Raw genomic sequence first — 24198 nt, 5'->3', positions numbered from 1 at the left:
GGTTTAGTCGAGGCTTGTACCTCGTTTGCTAGGATCTGATTTTTGCTAGTGTGATATTCTATATCTGTTCTGTCTAGTTTTGTTGTTGCCTGTTGTACCTCCACTTTCAGGGGAGGTGCTGCTGAATTTTTTCCTCAGCTTTCGGCAGATTTTGTAGGTTGGCCTAAGTGACCTTCCGGGCTTGTTTTGGTCCCCGGGGTGTTACAGTGTTGTACCGGTATGATCGTGGCCAAAAGATGACGACAAACTTCCAATGCATAAGATGTATATGTATGACATGCTTTATACATGACCAATAATATAACCTCCAGTACATGCTTGAGACTTCAAGAATTGCATAAAACAGTAATGAACAACCATAAACGACAAGTCATACTTACTGCACTTCGTAAATCAATAATCAAGTAAAACTTCTGAAAGGTAAACAATATAGTAACCAGCTCATAATCTGTTATTCAGCTTAGATGAATACATTGAAAGTTAAAAGAATGTAGACAATCACATAACAGGGTAAAGCGTAGCCATTCGCTACATTCACTTGCCTTCACCGATGATGAAGACGGGCACTAGCCATGACGTGAGGTGGCACTGTCGGAGGGTGAACTCCTATCGCAGGGATCCGGAGGGACCCGTTTTTGAGATTCGGCCGTGGGGATGATTCTGAATATGTTTGCGGGAGAAATAAATGAGCGTAAATACGATGGCAGGTGGGGTGGAATGATCTAATGCAGAATGCAGTAAATGCACTGGAGGGATTTTTAGACAGGTTCGGGCCGCACTGAGTGTAATACCCTACTCCTGTGTGGATGCTATAAATGCCCTGAGAATGTCTCTCAAGAATGTGCTGGTTACAAGAATGTTTGTCTATCCTAGAGCTTCGGGCTCATTGTTCTTCGGTGGTCTCAGCTTCTGTGTTTGTACGAAGGTGTTCCTCTGTCTTTGCTCTGGATTCTTTTGCCTCCGAGAGTCCTCTCTCTTTTTGTCCATGCCCGCCGGCTCTCTTAAATACCCGCCGGTGGTAGCGTGCCCCGAAAGGGAGGGCACAAGTTCCAAGGCACCATAAATGGAAAGGCAGTCATCATGGGCTGCTGCGTGAAGTGACGGGGGGTTGAAAACGCGCCCCCCGCCCGGTCTCGGTCGTCATGATGGCGTTGGCAACGGGCGCCGTGGAGAGGGCCCACCGGGCAGCTGTGGAGAGGGCCCACCGGGCAGCCGCAGAGTAGCCCGGCGTGCCCGCCCGGTCTTGTTCGCCTGACACAGCAGGGCGACAGGCGGGGCGCCTTGGGCCTTGCGATGCTATCCCGAGGCGCGCCGGATGACGCGGGATGGGACCCGTGCATTAAATATCCCCACGCCCTTCTGTCAGAATGTGGTAGGGACTGACACCGAGCGTGGCAGGAGCAGTTGGAGGTGACAGGCCACGCGCCCTCTTAAATACGGCATCGGGCCTTTCACTGGCTGACACCTCACCACTAGACCCATGTGGGGGCCATCGACGAAGGACTTCTTGGGCTGTCGGGGAACCGAGTGCTCGGAGGTCACTGTTCACATCCCCGAGCACTCTCTCCCGGAAACGCCCTCTCTTGGTCCTCGGGGAACCGAGTGCTCGGGGGCCACTATTCACGGCCCCGAGCACTCTCTCCAGGAATTGACTGTTCGGATCCTCAGGGAACCGAGTGCTTAGGGGCCGCTGTTCGCAGCCCCGAGCACTCTCTCCTGGAACTACCTTTCTTGGGTCCTCGGGGTACTCGGGTGCTCGGAGGCCACCGTTCGCGGCCCAGAGCACACCCTTCCCGATACTCGGCTTTTCTGGTCATCGGGGGACTTGGGTGTTCGGGGGCCACTGTTCATGACCCCGAGCACTTTCTTCCCGATCACTTGGTCTTCGCAGATCATCGGGGAACTCGGGTGCTCGGGGATCACTGTTCATGGCCCCGAGTGCCCTCTCTCGGGACTTAGTCTTTTCGTACCTCGTAGAGATGATCCCCGCGGGAGGGCGCCGCGTGGCGGATTGCTGACCTGGCCTCGGGATTCGGGGACCCCTGGTTCCTGATTCACCGACAGGCACCACCTGAACAAACACACAATTAGCACAAAGACGCCACATCGACGAAGTAAAAGAGGACGCACGCTTAAACGCCCAAAAGAACAACACCAACGCCATTGGTACGCCCAAACATGAACTACAACTTCCAATATAGACATACACTCGCGTCCAACACGCGCTACTCACTAACGGGACTAACAATACATTTAACCGACAACACGAACGACTGAACTCCAGCTCCTACAAGCATCTAAGGACTACGGAGAAGTCACCTTTGGAGCGGAACCGCAAAAACGATAAGGAAAAATCGGCGAACCCGCGAACGGCCTCCTCCTCCCTCCTTCTTCTTCATTTCTTTCTTTCCTTTTCTTCTTCCTTTCTTCTCTTCTTCATTTCTCTCCCTTCCTTCCCTCTTCTCTGGCCGACCAGTCGACCGGCCCGCCTCCTGCTCCCTCCTCCTCTACGGCCAGCCGGCCCCCCTCCTGCTCCCTCCTACCCAGTGGCTAGCCACCTCCCCCTGCTCCCTCCTCCCTCCGACGACCGGGCACACGGTGGTGGGGGAGGCTGGGCGCGCGGCAGCAGCGGCGTGCCCGAGGGGATGAGAGCGAGACAAGTGCGGGTGGGATCAGGTGGGAGCCGATCCCACCGAGTCTTATCCTCTTTTTTTTTTAACCAACGGTCTAAAATTATTGGGCTCATCATGAAAACACTAAGAGTCCAAACTTGACATTAAATAGCAAAACGGATTCGTCTTGACGAGATCTACGCATTCATGGTCTCCGATCGTCCAACCAAGCAATGGTTTAGAAGGTCACATTAATATCAAAAATATCGGGTATTACACTGGATCTGGATCAAGGCGCAGACCAAGATTTCTTTTTCTTTTTCTTTGAGAGCAGGGGAGGACAGGGCGCAGCCGTGGAGGGGACAAGCTGGATTATTTACGGCCTGATTGGTTGATACTGGTTCAACAGATAGGTGTATTTGTTTGTCTGTATTAGGGATATTTGATTTTGTCTGTATGTATATTTTTACAAAGAAGATATTTGATTGTCTGTATATATTGTTTTTTCATTCGCGAATGTAATTATATGGTTAGAACCTAGTCCGGTAGATATTAGAGAAACATGTTTGGTTGACTGTATGTACTGTTTCAGTCTGACTTGACGGATGCAAATGTACTCTCGCAGTTTGACTCATGGGACTAGGTTTATAGGTTTCTACATCCGTTCATACAGACAGACTCACGTGTTAATATCATAAATCACCTTCATACGAACAATCAATCATAATTTCAGCTCTTGCATCTGCTTATACGATCTTATATTCGATCAACCAAATAAAAACTCAGCTCAGTCTGTCTAAACAAATACAATCAATCAAACACTTTTCTTTTTAATAAATATAATTTTACTTAGCTTCCTTTCCCTCGGTCTATATATACTGTTCATAAAGGTTAGATCCGTGCAGGCAATCTGCAGTGACGTTTGCCACCCTGACCCACTTGTTAGTGAAGAAGGCAATACATGGGCCCACAAGCCCTCCCGTGCCGCAACGCAAGCAAAGTAGCAAAGCACGATGAAGACGAAAAGGAGAAAATCTCCCGCCATCTTCTGCTCCTCCACTCTATCTATTGCATCAACACCAACGGCAAGGCAAGCGAATTGAGCATTCGTGAGCGAGGCCAGGCCATCTATCCATTCCATTCAGCTGCCTAAAATCGATTCCCATCGTGAATTACTCCTACTAGTACCATTAATTGTTTGAATCTGCAGCAAAGCATCAAGGCATAGAGAGACGTATTATGATAGTGATAAGACAAACAACAGCGTATTCTGTGGAAACACAAAAGTCGGAGATCTCCAAACAACGGTTTGTTATGGAGGAGTGAACATCAGAAAAGAAAATAACAAGTGCAACAGTTAGGACACATGACAACAATATATCTGCTGCTGTTTGCTAAACACCATCCTGAACCGATGACCCTGCTCACATCGCAGTCGCAGCAAAAAGGACATGCTACTGCTACAGCCCAGCTCTCTCAGCTGCATCAGCAGTCACGGCCGCCTTGACCTCGGTGGTTAACATCGATCAGTAGTACGTGCAAGAACCATAACCTGCAAACGAGATTCAGATACCATCTTGTTAGAATTGTACGACGAGCAGAAAAAGGCAAGCAAGTGAAGCTACTTGGATCGGACTGCACGACGAGAGCCGAGTTGTTGAAGTAGCAGTTCCAGGCGTGCCTGCCATTGGCAGTGTAGTAGAGGTTCATGGCCACGGCGGCTCGCGACACCAGGTTATCAGGGTAGTAGCACGGCCCGCCTTTCTGTATCACTGCGCAGCTCACCTGGGAGCAGGCGTAGTTGAGGTTCAGCGCAAGAATCTCATTCGATGCCGAGGGCTTCGCCACGCACCAAGTTTTCTGCATTTCGGCGCAGATGGCTCGTCAGCATATGAAGGAGGAGGAGGAATATGTATCAATCGATTTTGTGGCCCAAGACTCAACTTAGTGCAGTAAATATAATATGGTTCCTCAGTCTTTGGTCATGTTTTTTCAGACCATTCACTGAGCTTTTTAACAAGCTTTGCAGCTCATTCTGTTCCTAAGTGCACAAATCAGTAAATCAGCAAAGGTCTGACTTATGTGCAGCACATCCCGAGCATTTTCTATCGTAAGATTATCTCCTGACTAGAGACGACTCATATCAATTGGCAGGGCAAAAAAAGGTACCTGTCCATCCGCCAGTCCAATGGTGCTTCCTACAAAACAACAGAGATGCCCATTTTAGACAAGTTCCTAATAAGTACAACTCCCTAATGATGGACAGCAAAATAGTGCAGATCACAAGGTGGCAAAAGCTAATCGAGACTATACAAGTAGATCTTGGCTGTTAATCGACAGTAGATATCTAATTTCTCTACATTCCCCTGAGTTTAATGAGAACGGCATGGCATCCTCTTTCTTCATCGGACACCCGACGGCAATCCCCACAAAAAAGTTTGCACTAAATGATTCTACTAGTTCTCACAGCAAGCATTAGGATCAGTCTGCCAGAAATCACAAGAAACAAAAACCAAGGAAAAAGTGCAGAAACAAATCTCAGACAAAACAATCACCTGATGCAGGAGCAATGAGCTAGTTACCTGAGGTGAAGTAAAGCAGCACAAGCCCCAAGGAGAGGAGCAGCAGCGAGGCAGATGGCTGAGCCCCTCCTCCTCTGGCCATCTTCTTTCCCCTGCAGCAGAGCTGGAGCTGGGGCCTGTGGAGGCCAAGACAGATGGGTGCTTGCTGGGGGGACTGACTAGTGCATAGCAGCAGAGGGCTGGTTTATAAAGATGGGGGAAAGGTAGAAAAAGGAGCTGCTTGATTGCCTTGTTGAGTACAAGATGACACTGCTGATTGCTTGCTGGGAAGGAAAACAAAACGAAAGTGGTCATGCTACATACATGCGACAATGTGAGAGACACAGGCCGCTCTCTGGCTTCAACCCAAGGCAACCTACCATGTGCTTCTTTCTGGCTTCACCAGGATAACATATAGTTTGATCTGGACCACGTGCTTGGGTCTCTGATCTCATCTGATCACAAAGCCTGGTTGATCCACGCATAACATCTTGGTCCACATTGACCAACTTCTAGTTCTACACTGTTTCCTCTGTCTGTACCCAATCTTCGTGATGTATGCTAATCAAAACAGGATCAATGGAAAAGGCACTACTTATGTTCAAACTTCTTTCAAATTTGAGCTCAATGAATTAAAGCACCACTCATGTTCAAACTTCTTTCAAATTTGAGTTCAATTAAAAAGAGCACTACTATCTCCGTTTCCTGTACTTGTCACCACTTCTTATTGTAGCAAATTTGACCATTAGTTTTTTTTATAGATACTTAAAACTTTTATATTATTAGATTTATCATGAAATAAACTTTATTAGTATTGTATATTTTCAAATATCTATAAATATTTTTTTTTTAAAATGGATGATCAAATTTGCTACTATAAAAGGTGGTGACAGGTCGGAGGTAGTACTTATGCTCAAACTTCTTTCAAATTTTAGTTTGATGAAAAAGGCACTAAGCATTTTCATACTTCTTTCAAATTTGAGTTGATAGTACTGTTTGGCTTTGCTCCTGATCTTCCCATCCAGATTTCCTTGTCCTGTCAATTTTGAGCATTCCCCACTTTACACAGACACAACTAATTAAGCTCTACACAGCTTCTTAGGCCGCCCATGGCCAAGCATCAACAGCTCATGTGCTCGTAAGGCAGGCAAAACTCCTACCATTCTTCCATGGATTGATTCCTCAGTTGGCACAAACGAAAGGGGTCAGCTCAGCATAGGTAGGTTACATCAGCAAGAGGAGCATCGGTTACTACTCACTCACTAGATAGAGTTACAACAGCAAGCAGCAGGACCATCACATCATACGAGCTTGCTCCTCCACTGTTCTGGCAGTGAAGCTCCGAATACCTGGGCCACCACCAGCTTCTGCCTCTTGTTCAGTCGACAAAATTCCTGGCCCCTGCGACCATCGCCATTCAATAGCTTGCGCCCGTCGTCTACTGCTTTCCTTCTCAGGGAGCACAGCTGCGCCGATGGTTCAGCTGTAACAACGCCATCAGCTTCACCTTCGCCTTCATCTGCTCCCCAGTCCAACTCATCATCAGTCATGCCTTTCCATGCATCATGTGTTGTTGATTCATCGGTGCCTTCACGGCTTCCGTCTTTTGCAGGCACAGAATCCGTGTGGCCGCTGCCACCCCACCATTTCATAGTTCCACAAGACAAGCCACATGACGGAAATCCATACTTGAAATCATCCATGTAGGTTGGGATACCTTTGGTTTGGCTAGCCTGGGTCAAGCTTGGTGACCCACTTGATGCATTCTGTCTACCTGGGGCCGAAACCTGTCCTCCTGTCTTAGAACTGCCCTGTGGAGGTTTTGCTGCTCCTTGTCCTTGGGAAGTGCTTGATGACCTATCAACATGCCCAATCCAAACGTGAGATGAATTCTCCAATTTGTTTCTTCAATATAACAAAACATATCATCATATATATGATCCATGCATGGTTCGGGAAAAAGCTAGGAGATGGTTAATGACTTCATACCATTCAAGGACTTGCCGAGGCGATTTGTGGAGCATGTTTAACACAACATAAAGTACGCTTTGGAGGTCAGTGAGCCCAGGAGATGGATGGTTCAAAGTGAGTGAGCGGTCATGCACTCATGCTCAGGTTTTACCTGGTAACCACCACTCCCAACGTCCAAGCCCTAAGAAACCAGATGCGCAATAGAAAGCTGAATACAAAAACACACCATATGCATCGCGCATTTATATTCCAATTGACGTTCATAAAGCAATCGCCCCGTCTCAAGTGCTCACAACAAAGACGTACCAAAGTGGTGAAAGACCAAACAAAGAGAAAAAATGAAGATAAATACCCACATCAATGCTGATAATTAGTTTACCTGAAACTAAAACGATCATATACACTATAAAACTATTCTCAAGCAAAATGATGCATAAATCAATACTGGACGCACTTGATACATATTTTAAGATTAAAATTATCAATATTTCAGTGTTCTGCACTGCCATCCACCGCCGTTCGTCCGTCGCGTTGCAGGTGCTCTACACCGCCGTCCACCGCCGTTCGTCCATCACGTTGCCCATCTGGCACCGTCGCGCCGGATCTGTCCCGCCCCGTCCTCACCTGCCATCGTGGTCCTGCCCATTTCCGCTCCGCCATCATGGTTCACCCGTTGTCGCTTGCCGTCACGTCTGCAGATCCGGTCCATCACCATCCGCCCGTCAAGCCACCCCTTGTCAAAGGAGGTGGACCCTTCCCTTCGCACGTGGCCTCGTCATCCTACCATCTCCCGTCTGCTATGGTGCTACTATCTATTTGCTTGCTCATCGCTACTATCTGCTATGACCTTGAGTCTTTTCATTTGTCTTTGTTTTTCCGCTACGTCCAAATCTGCTGCTAGTTGTCGTTGCTTGCTGCTTAGAAGTTGTCTCCGCTGTTGCTATCCATATCCTAACTGCATGTTGCTGCTAGCATCTTAGTCAGTCTTTGTTTTTGTTATGTCCATCCAAGTCTGTTGCACTCCTTCAGTTCGTCTTAGTCGTGCATGTCCATAAATTCTGTCAGTTAGCCATTTGCCTCTTTTTATTTGTGGTCAGCTGAGTCTCGTTGATTTGGCTAATTCCATCATCATCATTGTCAGTAGCGGAGCTTGAACAAAAAAGGAGGTGGGGGAGGGGGATCTAGCATGAGCTCAGATTAGGAAGGGCCATATTAGCAATTTGTTGGCACTTAGTAGTAAAATTAAGTGCTTCTTCAACAATTTTTCAAGATTAGAGGGGCCATGGCCCACTTTGGCCCCCACTAACCTCCGCCACTGGTCGTCGTTGATGCGACCTTGCCTTCTTGGTCCCTTTCATAGCCATCTTGCTACACATCATGACCAATGGTCATCTTTGTCATCATCATGATAGTCTCACTGCAGTCGTCTTGCAGTAGTGAATTCTCTATTCCCCCTTTGTCTTGATTTGACACATCTCACTATTCTCGTCATGTTCGAAGTCTTCAAAACAAGATTCATATTTGAAGGTATTTGCTGAAGTACGGGTGGTGAAGGTATTCTCATCATGGTCATTGCTTGCAAGCAAGATTTCTCTATCCTCCCTCTTGTGGAGGAGTTTGTTTTACATCGAAATTGTTCAAGAGTTGCACGCTTTGACGCCATCTTCAATATCGGACTTTGGATGTAATCATTTTTTTTAAAGTCTAATGCTTAGCGACAACTCTTAAAATACAACGTTATTGCACTCACGTTGCATTTGAGGGGTGGTGGTGTTAAGGGTATAATAGTCAAGGGTATTAGAGTAATCTCCTAGTCCCTAGGATTTCCCTCTCGTACCTCTATATATAGTGCCCATTGGGTTTCAATGTATCCATCCATCTTTTGTGCAATCTATAGAAAGTTAACACACAACAACCAACCAACTCCTAGATAGTAGATACAAGATAGCAATAGAAGCTCATGAGGAAAGCTCGTACCTCAACTACTGTACTTCTTTTGCGGTAATCTAGAAACTGAACTTATGCCTATGTGTTAAACATGATTACATGACACTGAATTACCTCCACGAATCTGAAACAACTTTGCACTTCAGGCAAACTGTTTCAACAATACTTCAGTGTACTGCATCAGTTCTTACAGAAAATGACACTAGCAAGTGTCATATTTTACTACTTAAACATTCAGTCAGTTGCATAAACCTATGTAAGCTTTGCAGAGGACACAGAAAGCACATGAAGAGGAGAGAACGGACACACATCAAACAGAAAATTTATTTTTCCAAGAGAGAAGAAACATGTATGATGCGTAGAAAACTAAAATATAAGCATCAGCACGGTATCGAGGGAAAAACACTACTCACATTGTTGATGGACCAGATGAGCTGAAAGCCTTTTGTTTTGCAATTTTTGACAACTCAAAAAGTTCCTTAGCTTTCTCTCTTTCAGAACTTTTCGTGTCATCACCAGCTTTCCCAGAAACAAGCTGCAAGTATGATGATTCAATTAAATGCATAAATTATCAGATAGAAAAGAAAAGGATAGGAGTAAATCTAGGGTAAGGAGACATAACATTAATAATGTTTAAAGTTGTATAGAGTGACCCATTGTGACGTTTACAAAAACTGGAGTTTTTTTAGAACAATTGCATCTCAGACTGAGCTGTGTTATTTCAGCAAAAATCCATTAAAAAAAATTAAAGGTACGAAATGGAATTTCCAAAGCAGATGGGAACATATGTTTTGTATCTACATGTATTGCTATACATTTTCCAGCAAAAAAGGTGCATCCAGTGTGATCATGACTTCTTGCCTTTTTTTTTTTGTGAAACCAATATGCATAATATCTAAACGAACCGAATCTGAGTTGGATTTGACTTCTTGCCTTTTATTAGAACAAAAGTGAAAACAAAATATAAATGATACAGATAGCAGACTGACCATGGGGATCAATAATTGGAATTTAGAAACATGAAGTAGCGAATACCAAAGCGATCCAAATTATGAAAATGTGGTGGCCATTATTCTATGCAGTACACATACAGTAACCAATCTTTTAAATGGAGAATGGTGATGGGCGCCTACATGAGTGCTACATATGTTTCAGGAAGAGAGTGATCAAATCACTCACCAACGAAAAGAAGGGCCATGCATGGTGGCGTTGATGAATAGGAAGACTGGTTTGAGAAGAGGAAGAGATAGCTTGATTTACCCAAATGAGATTTCGAGTCTGACTCTCGTGCATCTCCTAACTCCTTAGATCTCTCTCAGGAAGTAGTTTTCCTGTAGGCTTGTACGGAAGCCGGATCAGTTGGATTACTCCCTTTATACAGTGAAGGGAGCTCTTGAGCCAACCCTAAAATCCATATGCCAACCAACCATGGTGGGACCACATGATCTGTAGGTATATTGATCTGGAACAACCAGTAACTATGAGAGTGTGACCCGGGTTCGTTATGACATGGGATTACTGCTCCCGTGCTTATTAATTGATGCTATTCGACAGTATTTAGCTGCCGATGCCTCTACAATGATAAATAGGGGGGGGGGGGTCAAATTCCTTAGTCAAACTTTTGAAAATTTTCTTAAAATATAAATAAGATATGGAAATCATTTAGTGTTGTGTTGCAGAACTAGTAGTAATTGTGCGCCTGCACTGCACATGATAACATCATGAGCAACAAGTTGTCCAACATGGAACTGCTTGAATAAAAAACATACAGATTGGATCTGCGATTTGTAGGCAAAAATACTATACAATTGATATTTTTACGTTGCCGGTACCTTGAGATACCTTTCAAGCATGGAAGAGCATATATGACTTCACATAAAATCAAATGACAGATTCAGCTTTAAAAGGTCATGAAGTTAAACCATTCAAATAATGCTTAGATCCTACATTTGCCAGAAAAAAGGTTGTGTGCTTACTTATCACACTGTAGTGTTATTATAAGCTTTTGTGCTTGTCAATACGGTAAGGACTAAAGACACTGGCTCAATAAGCCAACAGAGGCACGCATACACACACCAAGCATGTACCGTTCGTTCGTGAAAAATAAAAAGAGAGACTAAGCTAAAGCATGCCGCGCGGACATGAAAAATGCTCTAGGAAGGAGGTGAGGTGCATGAGATGCTATTGGACCGTGTGGGGGCAATTCTTGGAGATGAATGGAAAGGCAATAAAGTTCTAGGATCCGGATAGCTCATTATTGTCACTTCATCAGACTGCAGATGGACTGGCCATTCTCACGCACAGGGCCGCACGATGTGAATCATGGTGATTACAGCAACTGTATCACCAGGATTGGGGTTTGATACAGGGTATACAATAATTTGTTGAGACAAATCAGCGATTGATTTTGTTCCTATATTTGGCTGGGAAAAGCGGATTAATCTAAATTCAAAACTCATTTGTTACTTCGTAGTATAAATATGGGCAAAATATAGCTGGAGATGCCTAGCTGGAATCGTTTTTTTTTTTTTCCATCCTGCTGTGTTTGAAGCAAGAAAATTAAGATTTTCTTTACAAGAAAAAGAAAGAAAAGCATAACAGATTCAGTGTTGGACAGGACCACAGAGTTGAGCATGCACTTCTGTTAGTTTTATTATGAAAAAGCACCGCATTCATGAAACCTGGTTTTACAATACCGAACAGCAACATGGCACCCATAAAACAAGAACATGGGAAGCATAACAGCTTTTAGAATGCGGAATGTACCTAATATTTGGAAAAATTATATTTGAACTTGGAGTTTAAATGGCAAATTGGTTTTTCTATCTGTTTATGAGCATGGTGGAGGTGTATCGGGCCAAAACATGTCATGCATAGTGTGCTCATGTCATACCCCGTGGCCGTTGGCGGTGAGGACCGGGACGTGAGGCAATCGACGAGATCACTGGGATAACTTTGACACAAAGAAGAAGACCCCCAGGAAGAGGATAAATTTCTATCTCATTTCATTCATACCCATCCCAGTGCAAGGAGCTGGGCTATATAACCCAAGCGGTTACACTACCCACTGGGGCCCACAAGCGCCAACTAGCACGGCATAACTCAATTGGCATATGAACACGTACGTCTTCCTCTGCTTCTGCTCTGCCTCAGGCAATGTTGCTCCTACTGCGTGTGTTATAGCTCAGTCCAGCGAAGTATTTCTCTGTTTAGTGATAGATGCTGAGGCTTTCCGAATATGATTAAAACTAGTTTTTCATAACAGTGTGAGCCAACTCAATGTGACAATCCTGCCGTCGTAGAACAACAAGCCAGACTTAAATGTGCAGTTATTGAACAGATCTGAGTAACAAAATTCTGTTTGGGTATTTTGCTTGATGTTTCTTAATTGTAGCAGGAAAGAAGGATAAGCAAAGAGAATTTGATTCTATTACCCCCTGAATACTGTCGATACAGATAGCCCACGTATTAGAGCAAACATTGATGCTGTGACGCAAAATAGCTTATTTCATTCCTCTACTTACGACAGGGCTTCTCGTCAGCTAACATAGGATGCAATTAGCCACAAACACAAGCAAGCAGGGCATGAAATCAAACTGATGCGGTACTGAATAAGCAAATTATTGTTTACCTTTCGATAGGGCCATCTAACAATTCCGTGGCTGCGGCATATCCTCTTCAAGACACTTGTGCAGACTCCTGCAGATGAGCGCCCAGAGACCAAGGTGGCTCAGTATTCACCACCCAGCCGGCAGTCTACAAGTCTAGAAGCGAGCGAGAGGTAGAGAGGGAAGGGTTGCCGTACCGAGGATGGAGGCAGCTTCAGCGATGGGGAGGGAGAAGAGCTTGGAGATCTCCTCGTACGACAGGGATACCCTCGTCGGCTTGGGCTGCGCCTGCACCTGGGGCGCCGGGGCGTTGGAAGCCATGGGGGAGAAAGATTTGAAGCGGGAAGCGAATCGAAACGGTAAGGAAGGGGGAGGACGAGGGAGGGAGCCGGGCAGCGCAGCGGTGGCGGCCGATGGACGACGGGATGCAACCGGCCGGCGGGTCGATTTGGATTATCACATTCACAGCAGCGTGGCGTGGCGTGGCGTGGTAAGCCAGGTCTCCAACTCTCGCTCCGTATTTCTGTTGGCTCCGCTCGCCACATCTACCCAACCAACTAGAGTAGTTTTCCGTTGCTCAAAAATCTTAAAAAAATTTATACGTGTTCTATAATTTATGTAACTTATTTTAATTAGATTTATCTTAAAAAATTTGTGTAGAATTTAAACTAAAATTATCAAAAAAGTTACTTTTAGCAATTGCTAAAGCCTTAAATAAATTCCTAATTTTTTAAAAAATTTCACTAATATTTTTCTTATATGATGGACTAATTTTTAAAATTATTTTTAGTTATAGGTTATATGGTCAAAAAGTAAATTTATTTCTAAAATATAGGTAGGTGGAATTTAGAAGGTGAGATTTAGAGAGTCAGTTGAAATATATAGAGAAATAAAGAGAAAATCTTTTGAAGAGGTTCTCTATATAAAAATATAAAGAGCAAAATTTAAGAAGTCGGTTAGAGAAGCTCTTATGCTCAACTCAAATTGAGGTGGGGTACAATTTGTTTTTAAATAATTTCTTAGGCTTAACTCAAATACATTATTAAAATAGTTACAGCTTGCAAACACCCATGAAAATAACAAGCCGCAGGATGTTTCAGAAAAATCAATTGACACATAGCATATTACTAAATCCATATCTATTCTTGACAAAAACTTTTATGGCAATGACCTCCAAATAGTGGCACGTCATCCATATGTCTTTTCTTTAGTCAACTACAATATTATTTTACCAAAACCAAATAACCTAACATAAAGCAGCAACTCCGACCAAAATCTTTTTCGCTCATTTAGCTCCCATTCCCAAAAGCCAATCCTCAATCATATGGGTAATAATAGGAGGATTCAAACCTAGAGCAAATCGTACTATACAAAAAAAGATCTAACTTTTTTTCGAACGTACCTGCCAATTTTATCATAGAAGAAGAGAATCGACCTAGTTTATAAGAAAAACCAGGTCCAAAAACCTTACAACTGCACGATTAATTAGAGGGAAAACCGGCTAAAACCCATGAACAACATATCGAATGAGACAACTAAGCTAAAAACGGCTCGCACACCACTCAACATAGCTCAAAAAATCAAAGCCCGTCGCAGGTCATCGTTGCCAAGCTCGCCGCTCTAGCGGACAGCAGCTCTGACTTCCCACAGCGGAACTCAACTACACTTCTGAGCCTTCTAGTGTGGTCAAAGCCGCTGGTGAACTGACCAACGCAACACTTGAACTAGCGGCCACCTTAACACGATGGTGGACCTCCAAAGGCGACACCTCCAAGGAGGACGTGACATTCAAACGCCGTCGTCTCCTATCCGAAAGCCTAGATTGAGTTTTCACCTGGAGAGTTCCACAGGTGGAAGAGGAGGAGGTGCCATGACAATGCCTCTAAGGAGGAGAACGACATTTGAGGATGTCACCATCGTCGGCACCAGCAACAAGCCAAACTAGGCTTTCTAGTGTGTCTCCCCACACCCTACCCACCACACATTCAAACTGCAGATGAGACACGCATCAAAGCCACCGCCGAGGCCGCACTATCAAAGGAGCAGTGGCCGACACCTCATGCATGCACCGCTCACCACCGGCAGCCACTGGGCTTCCCACAGGCCTGATCTGGTGGGCGAAGACAAATCGACAAGGGGAGGAGCCCAAACTACACCGGAACACTGCGACGGTGCGAGTGCCACAAGGCCGAGAGAAACCCAGCAACCATGCGGTGGTGGCCACCACCACAGAGCATGGATGACGGCCTCAGCATCACCATCATCGGCCAACAACACCACCAATGACAGCTTAGCAGCAACAATCCTGCCGCACCTCAACATCAGGTGGTGGTTAGCACCAGTGGTGCATAACGGCGGTAGGCACTGGATCAGCAACAACGATGAGCAGACTAGCGTCGACAACAGCACCACAACAGATTCGGCGCTGGGCTGCCTGTGCCAACAAGCGATCGCCTTGGCCGCTCGTATCGCATGCCCTTGCGGTGCAACCCCGCAACCCGGGCGTATCGCCTCACTAAGTGTTCATGATGCGGCACAAGATGCACGCGGGAACACTGTGGAGGTGCGCGCTTTCCGCCCGTCCGCCTGGCAGGCGCGCCTGGAGAAGCAAGGCGAGGGCGAGCTCAGCATGGGCGCTGCTACACAGCCGGAATGCCGACCACCGCTGGAGCAATTGGGAGCTCGATGCAGCGGACAACCACTTGCTCATTGCCGCAACCACAAGCACCACGACATCATGCGATAGCCGCTAGATCCAGCCGGATCCACCCGCCGACGCCTCGATCCACCCAGCAAAAGGTAGATTCCGCCAAGAACTGCCTGTCGATGCCTTGATCCACACTGGAAGGAGAGGGAGGGTGGGGAAGGAGAGGGAGGGGAGGGGGAGCTCACTATGGACGCCGCTTGGCACCGTAGCCACCGCCTCCACCATCATCGGCGGACAATGGTGGTGGCGGCTACACGAGGTCGTGGAGAGAAGGGTTCTTGACGGCAGCGGCTACACGAGGTTGTGGAGGGGAGGGTTCTCGACGGTGGCGACGTATCGCCTCTCAGGAGAGTGACGTGGGGGTCCTATCCTACCAGCGGGGCTCTCTCGCCAAATCGATCTAACAAAATGGCAGTCAGAGAAAAGATGCTTAATGTCTTCTTTATGATTGCAAAAGTAAAAGTTTTGACTCTCTCTCTAATTTCTCTTAACTAAGTTATCTTTTTTCTAGCCGTATGTACCCAAAAAATCCTTAATTTTAAAGTAGAATTTAAGCTGCCACAAAAACCTTTAAAAAAAAAAAAAAAAAACAGGTGTGGTTTTATGGTACATTGAGCGGACCAAATTGGCAGCTCGAATGTGGATCCATTTTACATCCCTTCCTTAAGCATACATCTACTATTATTGCTCTGGAGAAAGAGACATCGAGAGGCCTGCTACTCATCACTTCCTTGGTTTGTGGCATGTTTTTCCCATACAACATTAAATAGAGTTGATATTGCTTGCCGAGGGGATTGTTTACCAGCCTCGTGTTTTTCTAAATCTTTTTTGTGTGTCATCTCTTATTTGTGTGTCATCTCTTATTTGAAATGATCAAGACCTTGATGCTGAATTTTTCAGAATATAAATAATCTACGGTGCAATGTTGATTGTTTTAATTTCCTGAGTCCCTCTAAATTCTTATATAAATTGCAATATATGTGCTAGACAAAGATGAAGTTGACAAGAGCCTGCAATTCGTCCAACCCAACCAATAAAAGCTTAGAATCTAGGGTAAAAGTCACTTTTTGTTTCGAAATTATTACCCCCGTTGCAAACAATATCGTGAAATTTTGTAGAAGATGATAAAAACGATACGAACTGTTGGAGTTTGAAACTCTATGCAGATGTCCTTATGGACTGCTACCAAGTCGGCTCAAATAAGGTTAAAGCGGGCCGATTGAATTCGCCGCAGAGGCAGGCCCGTAACGTATCCTTAGACGACACCGCTCAGCTCTTGGCGCCCAGTTTCCGGCACAGCGCCCACCCGCACAGCTGCTGCTGAAGCGGTTGGCCACCGGCGCCGCACGGCCGGCGTCCATGCACGTCCCCCTTTACCGGCGGCAGCCTGTCCAGCGCCGCCGCGACAAACGTGGCCACCATCACCACCACCGGCCCGGCGGCCACCAGTCCTCCCACGGCAACGCTGCCGCCCAGCACGCTCCCCCGCGGCCCAGCCAGGAACACGGCCGTGCCCGCGGCTGCCGACGAGGGGGACGGGAAGAAGCAGCCGGCCAGGCTTAGTATCTCCATGGTGCCGCGTAACACCAGCGAGGGCTCCCGCAGCACGACGTCCGTGACGTGGCCGACCGCGCCCAGCACCAGCGCGCCACGCCGCCCGCGCCGCGCGAACGCCGCGACGCACGACAGGACGTCTCTCCCCGCGGGCACCTCCAGGATGTGGGCGCGCATCGCGCTGGGGCACTCGTGCGCGATCACCACTGGTGGCTTGGGCCGGTTCTTGGAGCACGGCGCGGGCCTGCTGCGCGGCTGCCGGAGCTGGTGCGTCCTCGCAGCGGTTGAGGTGGCCATGGCCACGACCATGCCCATGCGTTGAAGATTCCGTTGTGGCACGGGCTTTGGTGAGGTTAATTACACGGGTCTGTTCTTTGTTGGCTGTCATTTAAATGGCTCGTGCGATCGGTGTTCATCTTTCTTCATCCAACAAAAAAGAGGTCGGTTGTTGTCAATGGGAATAAGCGTGATGGTTTTTTTAATGCTCCAGCGTCCTAACAAGCTCCCAACTGTCCTTCCTTCGGTGTGCGTTGTTTCTTTTCTAACATTTTATATGGCACCGCACACAACATGCTTGTTAATTTTAGAAACAAGTCCAATTCATCCCTTTAAATTTATCATAAAGTCTGATTTTTCACCCCCTAACTATGAAACCACGAATCTTAACCCCCTCATCTCTGGAACCCGTAACCCCTTACATGGCTTCACATGTCATTTGGGGCTGTGATCCACATATCATCCTCTAACATATTTTCTCCCCCCTCTTTCTTCTTCCTCCATGTTCTAAGCTTTTGTCGTACCTATCGTCGCCGGTAGCCACCCCGAGCTCATTGTCATCCTCAACACGATATGCTCCAGAACCTACTCCCAGGATCAGCTCGAGCTCTCCCCCGTCGCTACGGCAGTGGGTGTGTCTACATTTCCTTCGACAACGTTATCCCCATCTTCATCTGCATCCCATCCCCCTCAGTGACAGGTTCAAGGGTTGAATGAGACTTGTTCATTCATTTTACCACCTCACATTATCAAAGGGGCATGGGGCTGCGCATTTGATGTACCTTGGCAGGCAAGAAGCATTATGAAAAGGTACCAGAGAGGGATAAAATGAATTCCCTGTCTATATGAGGCCACACCAAATCGTAGCGAGCAGAGCGTATGTAATGCTAGCTAGGCCAAAACATTCATTGAAGAGCATCTGCTGCCCACAGCCTACTTCCCTCATATCATCACCAATTGTTTCCCTTTATTCCGTTCCCTTCTTAGCCCAAAATCCCTTCTTAGCCCAAAATCCCTTCTCAGAGAGATTTCCTTCTCAGATTTGTTCCCTTCAGGTTCCTACACTCTAACAACATTCCCTTCCCTATTCCTTTCTCCAATAAACTTTCAATATTCTATCATTTCCACGTAACTGTCATAACACATACAATACGACTACAATACGTGATATGTATACACTATACATGTATTTTGTACGTAAATGATCATACATTGTTCCTCTCTTGCTACTCTCTCTCTCCATCTTCTCTCTCAGCTGAACATAGGCAACAGCAGCAACTCCTCTCTCTATTTTTCCCCACTGCACAGAACTCGCCGTCAAGCCAAATACTGGCACACCACCACCCAAATCCTCTGCGTTCCAGTGGGGATCCACCGAGCTCGAGCCCTAGAAGTTGGAGGAGCATCGCCGTGCTTTTCTCTAGCTTCTCCTGGCTAATCTCACCTCCCCCCCCCCCAGCAGATCCAGAGTGTCGTTGCCTTCTTCTCCATCTCCAGTGCCTATTCCGCCACTTCGCCGGTCGCGCGCACCATTCCACCGAGGTGGGCCAGGACCGCTCCGGCCCCACCGACGCTCCTGGAAGCTCCTGCATAGCGCCTTGAAGCTGGTGCACGTGGTCACTTGCTCTTCGCCGACCTCTAGCCATGTCGCCGTCGAGCTCCCGAGCTGTCGTGCCACCCTTACTGCCGTCGACACATGTAGCAAAAATGGCTCTATTAGGCTATGATTATGATTTTTTTTATTAATGAAAACATAGTCAATGGGACTAACATGCTTGTCAAGCGAAGATGAAGGTGATCAAGATGAAGAGAGCAATGAAGAGGATGATCAAAGCACATCAAGTGATGAAGAAATTGATCTCAAGATCTCCAAACTCTTCTCAAAACTAGAGAAAAATATGAAGATGATCAATACCAAGATTGATTATCCAATCATCATTAAAGACTTGGTCAACACAATTGATCATATAAAAAATATGAAGAAAACCAAGAACAAGAAGGAGACAAGGGGAAGATCAAAAATATTCGTAAGCATAGAAAGATGAGTGAGCGACGATGAAGAGTCAAGCTCAAGTGATGAAAGCCTCACCATCCTCCCCTCAAAGAAAAGCTTTTCCTCAAGGGCATCATCACACAAATCATCTCGCAAGCAATCTCACAAGTGCCTTATGACCAAAGGTATGGATAGCGAGCGATGTAAGTGATGATGAATCCGATAAGAATTCCCCCTCTCAAGAAGAACTTCTTCATTTGATCAATGAGCAACAAATGGCCCTTAAGAAACAATCTAAATAACTTAAGAAATTCAATGCCCTCAATGACATTCATGCTACGTTTTGTTTCTAGTTATGAATAATTATTGAGCAAATTTAATTTGCTAAACAAGGATCATGAAGAGATTAAGGCAAATTTTGAGTGAATTGAATCTAAGACCTATTTGGAGCAATCTACCTTTCTCTTTAATTTTAAATCTAAGATGCTTCCACTTCTTGTGATGATTTAATTGATGTATCTAGCTCACTCCTTTGCAATGAGACATGTATTGAGAAGATTTTTGTAGAATCATCTAATGAACTCATTGCATAAGAGAATGACGAGCTTAAACAAGAAGTAAACAAGCTCAAGGAAGACTTGGCAAGATTAAATGGTAAAGAACATATCCAACCTACTCAAGATAACTGTGATAGCATAGTGAATAAGCTTGCGTAGGGGGTCTACCGTGACATGCTTTAAATGCCATCAAGAAAGCCACAAATTCTTCCAATACAAGCAAGTCAATAAGGAGACTAAGGAAACAAAGAAGATGATGAATCTCTCCAAAAAGACCTTCAACATCTACACCAAGCCTAACTACAAGATCAAAACCAAGAGCAACAACTACAAGCTCAAGAAGAAGGAAAATGATAAGATGGTTGCGCATATGGTTAGGAGAAAGGACTAGGGGGAGAAATGACTGGTTGTCGCCGAAAAATGCAACGCATAGGAGAAGTCGACGGCGAGGGATAACAGCGGAGCTTCACCGGGAAGCTCATTGGGGTTGGGTTCCCTCTGGGGTTCATGATGATGGTTACGGGCCGGGCATCTACACACGACGAGTAATCCAATTTGTGCGCTTCCAGATTGCGACTGGAGATGGGGGCTGGCAGAATAAAAACTGGGCGGCATTTCCCCTATTCTAGTGCGGTCTAACTGCAAGGAAAAATAGCCTAGTGCTCCTGGGCTACTTGGCACGATGGTCGGCTCACATAGGGAGCAAGGAGGAGCACCGACGGCGATCTCGACGTGATGGCGGGGGAAAATCCCATGGCCAACCTGTCGGAGGGTGAACTCCTAAAGCAGGGATCCGGAAGGACCCCCTTTGAAATTCGGCCGGGGGGATGATTCTGAATCTGTTTTGCGGGTGAAATAAATGGACGTAAATGCGATGGCGGGTGGAATGGAATGATCGAATGTAGAATGCAGTAAATGCACTGGAGGTTTTTAGACAGGTTCGGGCCGCACTGAGCGTAATACCCTACTCCTGTATGGATGCTATAAATGCACTGAGAATGTCTCTCAGGGATGTTGCTGGTTACAAGAATGTTTGTCTATCCTAGATCTTCGGGCTCCTTATTCTTCGGTGGTCTCAGCTTCTGTGCTTGTACTGAACCTCTGTCTCATTCCTTGGCTCTCAGTGTTCGAATCCGGGAGAGAGAGTTTCCGTGTCCACCAGCTCCTCTTAAATACTCGCCGGCGGTAGCGTGCCTCGAAAGGGAGGGCACAAGTTCCAAGGCGCCATAAATGGAAAAGCAACCATCATGGGCTGTTGCGCGAAGTGACGGAGGGTTGAAAACGCGCCCCCGCCCGATCTCGATCTTCATGATGTCGTTCTGCAACGGGCGCCGCGAAGAGGGCCCACCGGGCAGCCACTGAACGACCTGATCTTGTACGCCTGACACAGCAGGGCGGCAGGCGGGGCACCTTGGGCCTTGCGATGCTATCCCGAGGTGCACCGGATGACGCGGGATGGGACCCGTGCATTAAATGTCCCCATGCCCTCCTGCCAGAATGTGGCAGGGACTGACACCGAGCATGGCAGGAGCAGTTGGAAGTGACAAGCCACGTGCCCTCTTAAATGCGGCATCAGGCCTTTCACTGGTTGACACCTCACCGCTGGACCTCTGTGGGGGCCACCGGAGAAGGACTTCTTAGGCCGTCGGGGAACCGAGTGCTCGGGGGTCACTGTTCACAGCCCCGAGCACTCTCTCCCAGATATGCCCTTTCTTGGTCCTCAGGGAACCGAGTGCTCGAGGGCCGCTGTCCACGGCCCCGAGCGCTCTCTCCCGGAACTATCTTCCTTGGGTCCTCGGGGTACTCAGGTGCTCGGGGGCCACTGTTCGCAGCCCCGAGCACGCCCTTCCTAGTACTTGGCTTTTCTGGTCGTCGGGGGACTTGGGTGCTCGGGGGCCACTGTTCATGGCCCCAAGCACTTTCTTCCCGACACTTGGTCTTCGCGGATCATCGGGGAACTCGGATACTCGGGGACCACTATTCATGGCCCCGAGCACCCTCTCCCGGGATTTAATCTTCTCGTACCTCGTGGAGATGATCCCCGCGGGAGGGCGCCACGTGGCAAACTGCTGGCCTGGCCTCGGGACTCGGGGACCCCTGGTTCCTGATTCACCGACACAACCACTGCTGCATGAAGGCGGGTCACACGAGCCGAGGACCTGCTACCTAGGGGGAGAAGGAGGGGATAGGGAGGCTTACCGGCATCTCCAGGAAGGGAAAAGGCTGCCAGCAATGGAGGGATGTGCGACTACGGCATCACCAGCGGGCCGGCTCTACATCCACGCACTTCTTCCATTTGTTTGGGTGAAGGAGGTCGGCACACAGGTGGACATCGAGCTCCACGTGCTCCTAATCTGCTCACAAGGAAGAGGCGGTGATGGCGTTGCAGTGGCCGTGGTGAATTGGGCGACGATGGCATTGCAGTGGCCGTGGTGAATTGGGCGGCAACGGCGCAGACTACAGATTGGGAGGGAGGGGGGAGAGAGAGGGGAAAAGGGGATGACGTGCCCAATTTATAGAGGCAGAGGGAGCAGGAGGTGGCATCGGTGAGATGGCGCGGCATAGCGTCTCGGTTGAACGGCTTGGTGAGGCCTACCAGAAAACACGCGATGATGACAGCGAGGGCACCAGCCATCACGTACGACATGCTGCAAAGTCAAGGTGTGTCAGGCTTTTCAGTGTGTGCGCTGAGAGTAGAGAGAACATGAGAGAGAGGGTGAGGTAGTCATTGCTATCTTGAATGTGTCAGAAATCATGGCCGCGACTAAGAACAGCGCGGCGGCATGCTGGAGGAGGGAGAAGAGAGCGGGCGGCATGGGTCCCGCGTATCAATTAGGGAGAGGAGAGTGCAACGAGCGAATGGCTGGTGGGCAAACGCTTGGGTTGGCATGCATGGCGCTAGGCCGGCGAGTGGAGAGGGGGGGGGGCAAATGCTAGGCCGGCTGGGCCATGTGACTAGGCTGCGCAGAGAGAAAGAAAGAGAAGGGCGGTCCGCGAAGAAAATGAGAAAAGAATATTGATTTGGGATAAATTCAAATAGAATTGTTTGAATTTGGATTTATGTTTGGTATTAATACAAATAAGTTTATTTGAATTAGGAAAACGATTTGAACTTGAAGCCCTGGAATTTGGGAGAGGTTTGAATTCAAAGGACTTGAATTTATTTGGATTTAAGCTGAATTGAATCTAAGGAATATATTTGAATTTAAGAGACATTCAAATTCAAATCTTCACTCAAGGAACCAGAAAAACAATTAATCCAAAAATACATATGATCATCTTTTTGCAGGGTTTAATTTAGAAATTAATTCAGTGTTCTTTGGAATATTTAGCCAAAACAATACATTTAATACATACATACATGTATATATATATATATATATATATATATATATATATATATATATATTCAAATATATATTTTCTTGATTTTATAGTTTAAATAATTAGATTTTTTAAAAGGAGTGAATTTTGTTATAATTTAAATACTAAATTTGGAATGTTACATATCCGACTAGGACTTTGTCTGTTATTTCGAGGCATAATATCTAACACTTCCAAGTAGGATTGACCCTAGGATATTGCCGATATATATTTCCCCCGTTCCTTTGGGAAGGATAAACCACAACAAAAGACACTATGAATTAAAGGTTCTTTTTTTTCCTTGCAATAAGAAGAGAATTAGCGAGTTGGCTCACGCTAATAGCATAACTAGCCTCACTGTAATATTTTATCACGATAATTTTTTAATTAAAAATTAGTCTCTTTAGCTTTTTTTATGAGGTTAATGTCATTTAATTACAGAACACATAAAATTAGAATAAGAGATAAAAATTATGTTAGTGGAAGGAAAAATTATTTATGCTCCAAACTTGTACCAAAATCGTATACATATATTGGTTTGATTCGTATACATTTTTATCACCTGCCATAATTGTATGTCAGGTGTAAGCATCTTAATAAAAATCAGAATAGGTTTGGCTTACCTTCGTGTTGTGTCTTGCCTACTGCCTATATGATGTTATAGCGAAAATGATCCTATTATGTTATGATTGTGTTTTTAGTGATTAATGACAACATAGTCAGTGAGACTAACATGTTTGTTAATAATATATGTTAGTAGGTATCATGGATATAATACGAAGAAGCCACCATAGTCGGGATAAAGTTAACTGAATTGGAGAAGTCCAAGAAAGATTTTCCTCACCGGATGGTCAGGTGCTTTGGGTGTTGAACTCATTGGAGCATATTTGAAAAATGGGAGAGAGGCCTAACGACCTCACCGGAAGGTCCGGTGATCAGAGAAGATACACACCGAAGCTTTTTATTTAGAGAAGGTTGCAGCCATTGAAGTTAAAGATCAAAGCACCGGGTGATCCGATGATCAATGTGTTACACACACCAGACAATGA

General features: G+C 46.3%; 3 protein-coding genes across 3 annotated transcripts; all 3 read right to left on the bottom strand.

The window, feature by feature from the left end:
- Positions 1-3880: 3880 nt before the first annotated feature.
- Positions 3881-5894, bottom strand: LOC133891786 (glucan endo-1,3-beta-D-glucosidase-like). The gene is made up of 4 exons (XM_062332539.1): positions 5195-5894; positions 4782-4810; positions 4238-4472; positions 3881-4164 (listed from the first exon to the last, which is right to left on the bottom strand). The coding sequence occupies exons 1-4, from the start codon at positions 5274-5276 to the stop codon at positions 4139-4141; spliced, it is 372 nt and encodes a 123-aa protein (XP_062188523.1). The 5' UTR covers positions 5277-5894; the 3' UTR covers positions 3881-4138.
- Positions 5895-6309: 415 nt separating this feature from the next.
- Positions 6310-13214, bottom strand: LOC133891776 (uncharacterized). The gene is made up of 4 exons (XM_062332527.1): positions 12897-13214; positions 12723-12790; positions 9505-9626; positions 6310-7030 (listed from the first exon to the last, which is right to left on the bottom strand). Exons 1-4 carry the CDS (start codon positions 13018-13020, stop codon positions 6475-6477), a joined length of 870 nt encoding a protein of 289 aa, XP_062188511.1. The 5' UTR covers positions 13021-13214; the 3' UTR covers positions 6310-6474.
- A 3283-nt stretch (positions 13215-16497) lies between these two features.
- On the bottom strand, positions 16498-17307 carry LOC133909726 (AT-hook motif nuclear-localized protein 21-like). The gene has a single exon (XM_062352286.1). It carries the CDS (start codon positions 17273-17275, stop codon positions 16676-16678), a length of 600 nt encoding a protein of 199 aa, XP_062208270.1. The 5' UTR covers positions 17276-17307; the 3' UTR covers positions 16498-16675.
- Between the last annotated feature and the right edge of the window lie 6891 nt (positions 17308-24198).

This window comes from Phragmites australis, chromosome 2 (assembly GCF_958298935.1).
Source record: "Phragmites australis chromosome 2, lpPhrAust1.1, whole genome shotgun sequence".
NCBI classification, from domain to species: Eukaryota; Viridiplantae; Streptophyta; class Magnoliopsida; order Poales; family Poaceae; genus Phragmites; species Phragmites australis.
This window is presented reverse-complemented; position numbering and strand designations above follow the sequence as displayed.

Excerpts from the sequence above, each read along its gene's own strand:
- LOC133909726 (XM_062352286.1), bottom strand. The coding sequence starts at position 17,275 with ATGGGCATGGTCGTGGCCATGGCCACCTCAACCGCTGCGAGGACGCAC.
- LOC133891786 (XM_062332539.1), bottom strand. The coding sequence starts at position 5,276 with ATGGCCAGAGGAGGAGGGGCTCAGCCATCTGCCTCGCTGCTGCTCCTC. Across the intron at positions 4,473-4,781 it reads TTGGACTGGCGGATGGACAG|AAAACTTGGTGCGTGGCGAA; the intron begins GTACCTTTTTTT and ends GCCGAAATGCAG. Across the intron at positions 4,165-4,237 it reads CGTCGTGCAGTCCGATCCAA|GTTATGGTTCTTGCACGTAC; the intron begins GTAGCTTCACTT and ends TCTCGTTTGCAG.
- LOC133891776 (XM_062332527.1), bottom strand. The coding sequence starts at position 13,020 with ATGGCTTCCAACGCCCCGGCGCCCCAGGTGCAGGCGCAGCCCAAGCCG. Across the intron at positions 9,627-12,722 it reads TTAGATGGCCCTATCGAAAG|CTTGTTTCTGGGAAAGCTGG; the intron begins GTAAACAATAAT and ends TCATACTTGCAG. Across the intron at positions 7,031-9,504 it reads TCATCTGGTCCATCAACAAT|GTCATCAAGCACTTCCCAAG; the intron begins GTGAGTAGTGTT and ends GCATGTTGATAG.